The sequence below is a fragment of the Ursus arctos genome, unplaced genomic scaffold, assembly GCF_023065955.2.
Source record: "Ursus arctos isolate Adak ecotype North America unplaced genomic scaffold, UrsArc2.0 scaffold_2, whole genome shotgun sequence".
In the NCBI taxonomy this organism is placed as follows: Eukaryota; Metazoa; Chordata; class Mammalia; order Carnivora; family Ursidae; genus Ursus; species Ursus arctos.
In genome coordinates, this window is record NW_026622874.1 from 36,844,581 (window position 1) to 36,858,660 (window position 14,080).

General features: G+C 42.4%; 1 protein-coding gene across 5 annotated transcripts in view; it reads left to right on the forward strand.

Moving 5' to 3' along the window:
* Window positions 1-14,080, forward strand: part of NR5A2 (nuclear receptor subfamily 5 group A member 2) — a 135,054-nt gene that overhangs the window by 67,713 nt on the left and 53,261 nt on the right. For all 5 annotated transcript variants that reach the window (XM_044377736.3, XM_026480704.4, XM_044377737.3 and 2 more), the window contains one exon: window positions 6,992-7,111. In XM_044377736.3, the coding sequence (XP_044233671.2) occupies window positions 6,992-7,111 (120 nt within the window). The remainder of the gene's footprint in view (window positions 1-6,991; window positions 7,112-14,080) is intronic.

The following is a 14,080-nucleotide window of genomic DNA, read 5'->3' on the forward strand; positions in this document are numbered from 1 at the left end:
CATGACCTAAGCCAAAGGTGGACGCTTAACTGACTGAGCCACCCAGGTGCCCCAAGAAATTTAATGATCTTTGACAGAAGACCTCTAACACAAATCACACCATTCTCCGACCTCTTAAATAGCAGATTTGTTGAGTCTGTTCCTGATGACTCATCATGGCTGTGAGTGGCTGCTGTTGGACCCTGGCTTACAGAGTGGTTCCCTTTGAGGTTCCTTGGTTTGGGGCCTCTGGCTGCCCCGCTGAGTGACTCTGGATTAAGTGTTCAAGAAGTAGAGGCCAGTCTGTTTTATTTTCTGTCTTCTCCCTGTGCTGACAGCTATCTTACTCGTTTCCCAGCCACACTCCACTCTTCACTTGGCACCTAATTATGAGGAGGTGGGGTAGGGCTGAGGTGGCCCCACTTCCCTGGAGATGAAGGCTATGAGCTGTGTGGCAGCCCTTTACCTCTCTTTACTTCCTCATTTTCTGGCGACCCCAGGCCTCCCTAGGCTGGAGGATCAGCAGGCACGTTGGTCAGTGACTGTTCCCAGCGTACACTAGTTAGGGAGGTCTGCTTCGGTAGACATCTCAGAAGGGAAATCTAGAGAATTTGGAAGAGGTTCATGTCCAGAGGTTTGTGTCTATGTGTTCCTCCCTTTTTGAAAGAAATATTCCTGGTGACTGTGTATATGTTGAATTAGAACAAAAGGGAGAAGCAGGTAGACTTACTGAGATCCTAGATTCTGTGGGCTGTTGGGCATGACCCAGATGGAAGGTGAAATGGGTATAACGGGAAGGGGTTGGTGGAATGGAAAGAAGGGGCAGATACCATACAGTGAAACCCCTCTGCCTCCTGCTTCCATCACCTGAGCAGTTAGCTCGCAGGGGGAGAAAACAATCCTTCGTTGCTCCCTAGAGAAACACAGAAAGGGGCCAGGAGAGCTCAGTTCCCTGGGGCCATGTTGACAGGCTGTCTTCCTGTTACAAAGCAGCAGCGGCCCAACGAGAAAGTGCCCTGGAGGGACCGCAGCGATCTCCGAGCAGGGGAGAACTCCTGGTCATAAATCTCTGGGGTATTGCCACCATTGACAGGGGAGTTTTACTGGCTGTTAGTTCTCTCGTACAGTATTGTTTTTAGTGCTTGTTTAATCATGGTTAATGTGAAATCATTTTTTCTTGGACTTTGTAGCAGTTTATGACAGAGGCTGCAGATACTCAGCAGCGTTCTTTATAAAAACAGTGAAGGATTAAAGTAGTTGTGTGTCTGTCTTGCCCAGAGTGTGTTCTCACTCAGATGTGCAGAGTTGCTTTTGATTTGACTTGGTTTTGATTTTTCTCTCCCTGCTTCGGAATACGCTTTTATAAATGCCACCAAAGTCACAAAAGGAAGACTAAAAAAAACGGACGTCCGTTTTGAGGGATTTTTTTTTTTTTGCCAGAAAGAAAAAAAGAATGAAATAATAGCTGGTCTTTATTTGTAATGATTGCAAAGAATCCTCACATCGTTTTTAAATACTTTGTTCCAAGAGCTGTTTTACCAGGAGCTACTGAGTTCAGTGAGTGATTCTACAAGATTAAGTCCTGTATTTAAGGGCCCTCTTCTCGGAAGCTTCCCTGACCCCCTGGGAGGTGAAGTAGGGTAAAGTGCTCCTCACCTTCCTCTACTCATGGGATTATAACAGCAGGTTTATACTTCTGTCTCCTTTCCTTGGACTGTGAGTTTCTCAGAGGCAGGGATCCTGTCCTAGTCACCTCTGTTCCCCCCCTGCCAAGTTTCTAACAAAGGCCTAGAACACCAGACTTAATGATCAGAAGTAAGAAATGGGTTCACGTCTACTTCTAAATGACCAGTCCATGTCAGTAGAATGTGTTCCTTAAACTATCTTAAAGTTTAACCACAGTCATTCGTGATGTCAGTTTTCAGATCCACCTGCAAGAGGGAAAGTGAAATCACAGTGTAGTTGCCAGACTCTTAAAAGGTAAAGGGGAGAGGGCAACAGAAAGGTTTTGATAAGTGAAGTGCAGGCTTGAGAAAGTTCTACACATTTTTCTTTTTCTAATTGTTTGCCCAAATTCACTGTTCTTATGAGAAAGCACGCGTCTCTAATGATTAACATTCTGGGGTGTGGGAAGTGTGCTTCATTAACAATATGTGGCTTGTATTCCTTTACACACTCGCGTAACGTCAGTATAAATAGTTTCTGTGATGAGTAACTAGGTTTCTGAGATAAGTCCTTCCTTTTAGTACAGCTGATAACACAGGATTATATGAGGTGGTATGGCTAACTAGCGAGAGGTTTTGATATACAATGGAAATTGCACTCATTCGGTCCCCCTTCTGGGCTCCCCAGATGGCACCCCAAATTGTTTATTGACAGCATTAATACCTGGAGAATTGACTCAAAAGCAGTGGATTATTTTTCTCCTCTTCCCCCCGCCCTCCACCCTGTGTCATCTATAACTCCGTTTTCCAAAGAAAACATAATCTTCAAAATTGCCAGTTTTTCTTATCTGGAGATAAGGAACAAGTCGGTCATCGAATTTACCCCGTGCTTTTATTCATAGAGCTGCATAAGAACTTTGTCACCCAAAGCACCGTGAAGCTGCTTACTCACCAATTTCAAGATAACATGAAGTATTACATAATCAATTATGGAAAATAATGAAATGGAATGTTGGCATGGAAAGCCCCCTCAGAGAGTGTTAAAACAAGGAATCAGTTGCTCCGGAGGAGTGTTAAAATTACAATCCGTCAAGAAGCCTTTACTATGAAGGGCCAGCCGTGGGTCCAGACGTGCCAGCACACGTGGGAAGGGTCAGATGTGTGTTCCTGGGGTGCTCATTGTGGGTAAAGATGATGCTTTATTCCACAAACATGGAAGGACTTGTTTGCTTATCTTTTGGGCTAGGTACAAAAGATACACAGGTGAAAAAGCAGAAACCTTGCAGAGGGGAAGGCAATTCAGTCATTTGTTTTTTCTCTTAACAAGCATTTATAAAATGCATCTTTTTTTCTTTTCTTTTCTTTTCTTTTCTTTTCTTTTCTTTTCTTTTCTTTTTCTTTCTTTCTTTTTTTTTTTTTGCCGGGTGCTGTGGTTTTCACTGTGGGAGCTACTGCTGAAGGGTGCACCCCAGTCCTCAAGGAGGGCAGACAGATGAACAAGCAATTGCAGTACTTTGCAAAAACAGGGAGACGACAACAAAGATCCTATGTCAGACACAAAGGAAGAAATGATGACATGCACAGTACAAAATATAAAACCAAAAGTGAAGTGCTAATTATGGGAAATAGACATGTTCACCTATTCTTGTAATTTCTGAGGCAGAAGAGAAACCAGGAAATACGCAGATTTTAAAAACCTGTCTATCTTCTTAACTGCCTCTGGACATAGGCAGCAGTGGGCAGAAGTGGGGATGAAAAAATATCCAGCCCCTTGGGGTGCCTGGGTGGCACAGCGGTTAAGCATCTGCCTTCGGCTCAGGGCGTGATCCCAGTGTTATGGGATCGAGCCCCACATCAGGCTCCTCTGCTATGAGCCTGCTTCTTCCTCTCCCACTCCCCCTGCTCGTGTTCCCTCTCTCGCTGGCTGTCTCTATCTCTGTCAAATAAATAAATAAAAAAAATCTTAAAAAAAAAAAATATCCAGCCCCTTAGTAAGAAACTTCCAGAGGATGCGTGAAAGCAAAACCTTCATTTCTTCCTTGGTAATCGGCCGGCACTCCCTCCTGCCATATACAGTTAGGCGTAAAATCTGAAAAGGATACACCCCATTCTTTTTCTGAACATGAGACAAAAATACGTCTTTGTTTGGAAGTGTGTCTCAACGTCCCAAAAGAAAAGAAGGCCAGGAGAAGTCAGATCCTGTCTTACGATTAGAACATGGCTTGATGCTGGAAAACTGTTACCGTAGTATTTCTGTCCTGTTAATAGATGAAAATAAGGGACCATCATATGCAAATGAAGAGGAGAAACCCTTAATGACATAGCTCCCAAACTTACGCTGCTTTTAATTTTCACTCTCCTTTTCTCCTTCTGTGTGGCCAGCACATAATCTCTCGGCTCTTTCATCTTTCCAAAATGCGAAGATAAGGGTACTTTGAGGAGTCTGTATTTCCCCACCCATTTTGAAATTATTTGCAGCATGACCATGTATAATAATTGTTTCTGGGGAGACAGTCTCAGAGCGGAGTATTTTAGGTTTCCATGAAAAGAGTGATAAATAACTGAAGCTTCCTAGCTCTGTTTCTCTGACACACACCCTCCCCCAAACCCAAAAAACGTACAGTGGAATCAAATTGTCATCACAGTCTGATAAATTTGAAATAAGATGCTGGTCGTGTTTTTGCTGAAATAAGAACATAATAGAACCCAGGAGAGCAAAGTATGCTTTGTTTTGAAATCACCCCAGCATCTGGAGAGGCAGTTCCTGGAATGTGCCCTGCATGCTACAACATGTAGGTTTTGGGGACATTTGGCCACAGCTTCTTGTGACAGCAGTTTGTGGAGAGCATTCAGGTGAACATACATCAGCAGCCGCCCAAAGCCTGACTCACAACACCGCACAACACGGGGATTCTCCTTAGGGAAGACATGACCTCCTCCTGTCACTAAACCACTAGGTCGGGTTTGGGTGAACATTGTCCCCCATGAGAGTCATTTTCACAAGGTGGGGGCTGCATTTGTCATGCTCACCATTATATCCCAGGTCTCGTACTCATTGCTGCCAAATAATCAGCTCTTAAAAGTACCTGTTTACTTTATGAATGAAATTCTTTTTTTTTAAAGATTAATTAATTAATTTTTAAAGATTTTATGTATTTATTTAGAGAGAGAGCACAAGCGTGGGGTAGAGGCAGAGGCAGAGGGAGTAGGAGAAGCAGACTCCCTGCTGAGCAGGGAGCCCGACACGGGGCTCGATCCCAGGACCCGGGGATCATGACCTGAGCCAAAGGCAGACGCTTAAATGAGCTGAGCCACCGAGGCCCCCTTCGTTTATTTTAGAGAGACAGAGAGAGAGTTGGGGAAGGGACTGAGGGAGAGAATCTTCAAGCAGACTCCCACGGAGCATGCAGTCTGACTCGGGGCTCCATCCCACAACCCATGAGATCACCACCTGAGAGAAAACCATGAGTCGGCTGCTTAACCAACTGAGGCGCCCATGAATGAAATTCTTTTGGTCAGAATAGACTAACTAGTTCAAAGTATTTCTGGTCCAGATGTTTGGGGGTGTGTTTTCCTGATCACGGAGCCTGATTGTAGTTTTGTGTGGTTTCAATACTACTGCTTTTCTCCTTCTCCACAGAATCAGTGCGGTCCATCAAGGGTGGGCCCTCTGTTGTTTCTTCATTTGTGTATTGTTTTACACTTTACGAAGGGGATTTCTCATCCACTATCTTATTTCATCCTCACAAAAACTGTCTCATGTATTTTTAGGTGAGAAAATAAGTCTTAGAGAATTAAGTGGTTTGACTCAGCTCTCACCACTGGAAAGTATAGAACTGAGTCTTGAATCCTTCTGAGTTCAGTGCTCCCTTGACTACATTCACTATGTCCTGGCCTCATGAAAATAAAGTTAGTCCTAAGCTCCTATCAGTACTAATGAATGTATGAGTGGAAACTTCCTAAGAATCAGCCAGCTATTCACAATTCCATTGAATGGCCACTTAAAAATGAATTTGTTCAAAGTAAGTCAAATTGATTTCATTTGGAAAATTCTCGCACCTCCTGATGTAATTTGGAGACAGCCTAGAGCTTGAGAGAGAGAAAGAGAATGTTTTAGGCATACCACTTTACTTCTCGGAGTCCTATTTTCTCATCTGTAAATTGAATATAATGATGCCAGTTTGGCTCACTTCAAGGTGTTACATGTCTAAATATGGCCACCGCATTTGGAAAAACCGGGGTCTTTGGCTGGTATCCATTACAAAATGAAGAGCACGCTGTTACAAGTAGCCACAGCCATGGATCAGTACGCTCTCCACACTCAGACCGTGGGTATGTGAACTGTACGTGAAATAAGTATGGCTTTGTCACTGAAGAGTGTAGTCCCCGGAGGACAAGACGATATAAGAATAAAATGCCCACTGTGACACAGCGCATTTCATTTTAACCCTCACGGCAGTCCTGTGAGGGAGGTAATGTTCTTGGTTCATTTTCCAGTTATGGAGACTGTGGTTTAGAGAGTTGGTGGGAAAATCGTCCAAATCAAAAAGCAAATGTGGATTAGCCTCGGGACCATCGCTCTGTTCCAAGTCTAGCACAGTTTGGACTTGGAGTTAACACTGATGACAGATAATGGCGGTGTGTCCCTATCTTCCAAAGTCGTTTGTGCTGGCACGCTAATTGTCTTTTCTATAAATCTTCTTTTTTTTTTAAAGATTTTATTTATTTATTTGGCAGAGATAGCCAGCCAGCGAGAGAGGGAACACAAGCAGGGGGAGTGGGAGAGGAAGAAGCAGGCTCATAGCAGAGGAGCCTGATGTGGGGCTCGATCCCAGAACGCCGGGATCACGCCCTGAGCCGAAGGCAGACGCTTAACCGCTGTGCCACCCAGGCGCCCCCTCTATAAATCTTCTCAGTTTGGCAGCTTGCTCACATCTGTGTACTAGTAGCTTTGGGTCAATGCATTAAACTCTAGATACATAAGCACAGGCTATTTGGGGTCATTCTGATGGGGTCTGCTGAGGACAGTGTGAGGCGCCTGGACCTCCCACAAGCAAATGTAGTAGCTCTGTTAACACTAGACAGAGCGATCTAATGGAGGGCCTTTTCCTAGCAGCTCACTGATTATGAATACTCCTCTTAAGTATTCATATGTGGCCTAAAAAGTATTTGTCCAAATGAAGGTAATGATTTTCAGGAGCAGCGATGTAAATTCTGAGCATTTGCACCATGGCGACCATTGGCGGAGACTTCTAGCTTATAGCGAGTCCTCTTATGTAGAAAATTATGGTAAAACAAAAAAATGTAGTGAATAACACTGTCATATTTTTTCTCTATTTCTTTTGTAGGTTGATGACCAAATGAAGCTGCTTCAGAATTGCTGGAGTGAGCTCTTAATTCTCGACCACATTTACCGACAAGTGGTACACGGAAAGGAAGGATCCATCTTCCTGGTTACTGGGCAACAAGTGAGTATAGAGACCCCCCGCCCCCCAAAAACGTCTTTTTATTAAGCATGTTCAGAATGGCAGGAATTTAACTAGGTCAGAAGCACTCTGGTGCTTTAAAAGGGAAAGATGGGCTGCAAATAATTTAGAAAAGCTGACTTGGTGCACTCTGTTCCTACACCGATGATTATGGTTAAACTTGTAAAAGCAAAACATAATCACAAACATTCTGCTGCTTTTACTCTGCTGGGATTGAAAGTTGTGCTTTGAAGGGTCAAAACAGCTGCTAAATCAGAATTAATGATGAACACCCAGCAGCTTTTCCTCGAGTTTCTGCATCAATCTAACCACACTTGTCTTGTCAGCTATTAAAAAAGAAGCTTGTACATTGTGGAATCCTTTCTATTGTGCATCGTGGTGGTGGAAGAGACTGATTCAAATATCATATGTAAACTAAATATTTGGCATAAGGGACAGAAGTTCCAGTTTTCAAGAGCCAGCCATCATTCAAAAGGAAAATAGAAAAAATGACTGTTAGTTCTTACTCCTTTCTGAATAGATATTTGGTTAGTCAATAGATATTTATGGAACGTCCAACACTGTGCCAGCCACTATTCTAGGGCCTTGGCGTGCGTTAGTGCACAACACAGAGACCCTGTCCTCGTGACGCTTACCATTGTAGCAGGGAGAAGCTGACCATAACGAATCATCTTATAACAAACCTAAATATAAGAAATGTATAATGTATTAGAGGTCAAAGTGCTGGTGAATAAAAGATGAAAAGAAAAAAAAGAACGTGCTGTGCAAAGGGGGGACCTGCACACATCTACGGGGGTAGGTTGCATCCTGACCCAAGGATGGCTGTGTTCAGTAAGAGTAGTTGGCTTGGTCTTAAGGAGAAGGTGATGTTTTAGCAAAGACTTGAAGGAGGAGAGATCGGTGTTGGCTTCATGGATATCTGGGGAAGCGAAAGTACTCAATGGACCTAAGTCCAACTTTATAGGATTTTGGCATGTCCCTCCCTGTTCTTAGCCTTCATTCAATAACTGATGTGTTATTAAAATAAATGCATGGAACATAGTGATTCCCTAAGTCCACTGGGTCATTCCTATTCAGGCATCGCGGCAGCGTTCAGCAATGCTTCCATACTTCAGTACTCGGGCCCCGTGATCTTTTACATCCAGCCATAAATGTTTATGTGCTGTGAAACCACAGCAGTGCATATTTGAAAATGAAAGGCTGTCTCCACACCATTTGCTGTATTATTAATAAATCACATTTTCCCAGTCAAATTAAAGGCAAGCTCTATTTCAGAGTTTTTGCAAATTGGATCAATTCAACCATCTCCATCACTATCTGGTCCCTGCTTTCTGTACATCTCATGAGAAAAGCCTTCCAGACGAGAAAATAAAGTCTCATGGGCTTAACTTCCTATACTTTCAAATTTTTGTTCAGCACTTTCGTCCAGTGACCCAAGTCTTTGGAGGAAATGTACCCATTTCCAGAGTCTAATCACTGGGTATGCGTCCCAAGCCTCGCTCCCCCCCCCCCGGCTCCCCCCCCCACTCCCCTCCCTCCCCCCTAGCCCTACCTAACTAGGAACTGCATTAGAAGGAGCCTCAGCCCACAAATTAATTTGATTTCATTTCCTTCTGAGTTTCAGAAATCAAATGGCTTGTGCCATTCTTTCTCAGAGCACTTCCATTCTTGCTCTTTAGAAATACTCCTTATTTCACATTTCATTTTGCCCTAAGTGCTGCCCCCGGGTAAAGGTAATTACCATTTAAAAAGTAGAGAAAGTGCATTTCTTGTCTCTCTCATTTTCAAAACCAAGAACAGTCAGAAATAGATGGTATTTATCATCTTTAGTATCAATTACTGCTACTTCATGTTTTGCCATCACAACAGAATATAGAACTCCCTGGTGGAGAGAGCTAGCTCTCCCCTCTCACCTCTTCTGCCGCCCAGATCTTCTAGCTCCCTCCTCCGCCCCTGTCAAGTGAGTCACCTTTCTGTCAAACCCCTCCCCTACCCCTTTGCATCCAATCCAATGAAAAACCTAGTAATGATTCATTATAACCAGATATTCTTATTTATGAAAATTGTGGAACAAACCTTGTATTTTCTGTTGTGGAATAGGCTAGACAAAACATTCTGAATCTATCTCTGGGCTTCCTGCAATTTCTTATTTTATTATTATTATTTTTTAGGGATCTAATTGGCTTTATTAAGTGATTCATGAATTGGGTAGCATTCCATCTAGCAAGTAGAGAGATGCTCCTGCGATTTCTTTCTTTTTTCTTTTCTTTCTTTCTTTTTGGGAAGGGGGAGGGAGGGAGACAATCTTAAGCAGGCTTGATCTCCCGATCCTGAGATCATGACCTGAGCCTGAATCAAGAGTTGAAAGCTTAACCCCCTGAGCCACCCAGGTTCCCCATCCTGCAATTTCTTAAATAAAAGCAGAAGAAGTGCTACGAAGGAAGCCCTTTGCAAAGCATGTGACCTCCCCAACAGAATGAGAAAGATATTTTAATGTGGAGCCATAGACATATTTTTACATCTCCACGGCACCTATGTAGTGCTGAGCATGTTAGGTGCATGGTAAATATTAGCTGTGGTACCAGAGTAGAAGCGCCCTGTCGTGACCTAACCAAGTTAACTTGGACTCAGCACCCCGAGTGTGCACCCCCACCATGTTTCCCATAGCTCACCTATACCTTCTTACACCTTCCAATCTTCTGTCGTGGGGCTGAGACACCAACACTGGTCCAACGTTAATAAGTTGCTTTTCACTGCAGTAGGCATGGACTGCTTCCCACCCTGAGATGCAGGAAGATAAGTGAAAATGTTAAGTATAAATACCTCCCTGACTGCAAGTGTGGGGAAACTTAGATTTTTTTGTTAAAACAATAACAATAATAAATTATTTGGAGTATGCTAATTTTAGGAAGATTGTTAAAGCAATGCTGAAAGGAGGGACTATATGAAGTGTAAGAGTAGAGCAATATTCTGGAAGGGGAAATCATTTTTTTTTTAAAACATTTTATTTATTTATTTATTCGAGAGAGAGAGAGTAGGGAGAGGAGCAAAGGGAGAGAGACAAGCAGACTCTGTACTGAGTGTGGAGCTGGACTCGGGGATGGGTCTCAGGACTCCAAGATCATGACCTGAGCTGAAACCAAGAATCGGATGCCCAACCCGCTGTGTCACCCAGGCGCCCCCAGGGAGAACATGATTTTTAAAAGGAAAGTGTATGGAGGTAGTTGAAGAAAGCAAAAAGAGAGAGAGGGAACTTCCTCTTTTTTAGTATATAGTCTAACAACAAACTACGGGTAGAGTATATTTTTATTACTAGTACAGGCTGCTTGCTCTCTGGTATGAAAATGGTGTGTGTGTGTGCGTGTGTGTGTATGTTACACACGTTAGTCTTAGTTTAGAATCGAACTGACCTGTGTTCCAGTTCCTTTTCCAAAACTTACTAGCTATGCCATCTTGGGCAGCTCCCCTTACTGTTCAGGTTTCAGTGTCCTTGCCTATCCCGTGGGGATTGTAGGGGAATCTACCTCAGAGAATTGCAGGAGGAGTTACAAGAAATAGTTCTGTAAAGTGCGGACATGAAAATCAGAATCTATCAAAACTAAGCTAAGGTGAAGCCGACATGAATTCAACAGCCCTATGAAGAAAGTATTTATTATTAATATCACCCCCATTTTACAGATGAGGAACTGAGACAGAGAGAAAGTAGTTGATGCAAGGTCAAAACACAACTAATAAAAGCAGTAAAATGTTCCCATCTAGGCAGGCTGGTGCCAGCGTTTGTGTTCTTTTTTAAAATTTTCTTTTAACATTTTATTTATTTATTTTAGAGAAGAGAGTGAGTGAGGGAAAGAGCAGAAGGAGAGGGACAGGGGCGCCTGGGTGGCACAGCGGTTAAGCGTCTGCCTTCGGCTCAGGGCGTGATCCCAGCGTTCTGGGATCGAGCCCCACATCAGGCTCCTCCGCTGGGAGCCTGCTTCTTCCTCTCCCACTCCCCCTGCTTGTGTTCCCTGTCTCGCTGGCTGTCTCTCTCTGTCAAATAAATAAATAAAATCTTTAAAAAAAAAAAAAAAGAAGGAGAGGGACAAGCAGACTCCATGCTGAGCACAGAGCCTGACACAGGGCTCGATCTCATGACCCTGAGATCATGACCTGAGCCGAAATCCAAAGTCCGATAATGAGCCGAGCCACCCAGGCATCCCGAAGTTTGTGTTCTTAACCAACATACTGTACTGCTTTTCTGAATGCCTCACAGATGCTTCAGAGCTTGCGGTCACCACAGGCTTTCAGTTGGGTCTTCGTGTATAATTTCTGTGCGTGACAGCTGCCGTGGGACTTCCAAGCAAGGCATTCATTTCTTCTCTGTTGAGCCCAAATACATAAATGGTTTTGTTTTATTTATTCATAATTTTTTTGGTGTGGCATTGTAAACACATTGTAAAAAATAAATTCAAATCATCAGAAGTATTTTAACGTGATTATTACTTACCCTTACAAAATCATTTCAGCATTAAGAAAATGCTAGAAAGAAGTAAAATGGTCGTCCATAATGCCACCATCCTAAATCAACAGTTTCTGTTGAGTTTTCTTCCTAAATGCAGGGTTTTGTTACTTTCTTAAAGGAAATAATTCCTCTGACACCAAAACACATTGACCTACTACCACAGATTTGTGCAGAATGTGAACTTTGAAACAATGATAGAAGCCTCGAGTCATGATGTTGCTATCATGGTGAAAAAAACCGCATTCTTTCAAAGAAGCGTGTAAATGCGTATCACTCGCCTACAGGAAAAACAGCTTGATTCACTTAATTTAAAAACATTTCTGAAAGCCTAATAATTGCAGGAAAATCAAAGATGTGGGGGGAGGGGCAGAGCCATTAGACACAGTCCTGCACTCAGTGGTGATTCGAGGTGTGATCGTCTAATGACGGTGACGACTGAGCCTTGCATAGTGCTTTGCACTGTGCACTTTCACAGGTAAGCCGCGTGACACAGATGGGAGGAAGGTTCAGAGGAGGAAGTGCAAAGGGAGTCAGATGGGCATTTGAAGCGTCTAGAAGGAAGTGCCTTCTTTCTAAAGTGACAGTGTTTGACCAAACTCCTTTGTAGGTTGAGACAGACACCTGCAAATCCTCCCAGGGTTAGCGGAGCAGTGACAAAGAATTTCTGGATAAAACTTTAACTAAACTAACTAAACTTCAACTAACTTAAGTCCATCACCTTTTCAGCCTCAACCAGAAGAAATACGGTACCCCCAGATCATTCGTTAGAAATTTCCAGGTTTGGGGCATCTGGGTGGCTAAGCCGGTTAAGCATCTGCCTTCAGTTCAGGTCATGATCCCAGGACCCTGGGATTGAGCCTCTGCATCATCCAGGCTCTTTACTCAGTGGGGAGCCTGCTTCTCCCTCCCTCTCTGCCTGCCACTCCCCCTGCTTGTGCGCGCTCTCTCTCTCTGTCAAATAAATAAATTAAATCTTAAAAAAAAAAATTCCAGATTTGCTTATAGAATTTTCTCAACTGCCCCGTGATGATTTTTTCTAGAATAAATGAAAATGTTTATTGTGAGTATTGTAAGATTAATAAATAGTAATATTAAATATGCCTCAGTCTATAATATCAGGACTATAGTGCTGACACGAAGGCGACCCAGGCAGCAATTTTGTGTCAACTTGAGCATGCATGTAGGGTTTACACTCTGCTTTCTAGCAACTCTGCTAGACAAGCTAAGGAATGCAAGGCCCCAGGTACTCCTTGGCCCAGTATTCTGGCATTTTCCTCCTGAACGCAGCTCATGGTAAGTAATGTGATGCATTAATTACAACAGAGAAGGAAGAAAAAGACTACACTGAATTTTTTTAAATGACGGGAATCTCCAGGGAACTGCTACTTGGAGCTTGAAGAGAGAGAAGAAAGATAAAATAGCACAACTTTTCTCAAAAGTCCCATGGCTAGCATGGTGCCTAGCACATTTATGTTTGCTAAATAGTTATTTGCAGAATTGAGTCCCTTTAAAGTTCATTGAGAACTAGAGTAATTGAAACAATCCCACTGCAAAGAAAGCCCTGGGCACTACTACCTAGTATTGAAATGAGGATTTGGTGATTCACACCAAATTTCTTACTTAAACCTAAGGTCAGCTATCATGCATTCATTATGTCTTTTAATCAGACATCTGTATGAGCGTCTGTTAAATAATCTTGCTAAGCAAAAAATAATTGATTATCAGTAATATTATTAATAATTAATATTATCAGTAACATCAGGATTATCAAATCAATTCTATATTTTTAGCATCGTAGAATTACGACAAAATCCGTTTCTATCCAGTATTTTAAAAATACATGCACATAAAACATCTGTGTGTATATATACTTATATAATCTATAAAATAACAATAGAATACTTCGAAGTGGGACCGCTGTTAGTATTTGCATACTGTGCTAATTAACAGCCACTGTAACATCATCCTAAGGGAAAGGTCTACTGGCAACTTATTCATTATCTTCTATTATTGTGTATCATATTAAAATGACAGGCATCTTACAATGTACAAGTCATCAAAAATTTCAGTTATTAGAACTAAAAGCAATTTAGCTAAAACTGTTTCTACCTTCATGATGAGTGAAATTTATCCAAAGGGGACATCAGCTTATAGTATTTCTTCAATATCTGCCTTGAATTTAATGGCACAAAGATTACATGTAAGAGAGCAATAAATTAATTTTACTAAGTACATAAAAGACAAGGCCAGCTGCTCCTGAAATGAGCACAAACTCCGCATTCGACAATGAAAATATAATTATGTTTGTAATAAAATGTACGGAAGTTGCGGATCTGTGTGCTGTTGCAGGAATAAATCACCGATCCTCCTTCAGAGCCGTGCCATTTGATAAATTATCCTTGAAGGAAACGTTATCGGAGCTCCCATTTAATAAGCATGTTTGAGCTTTC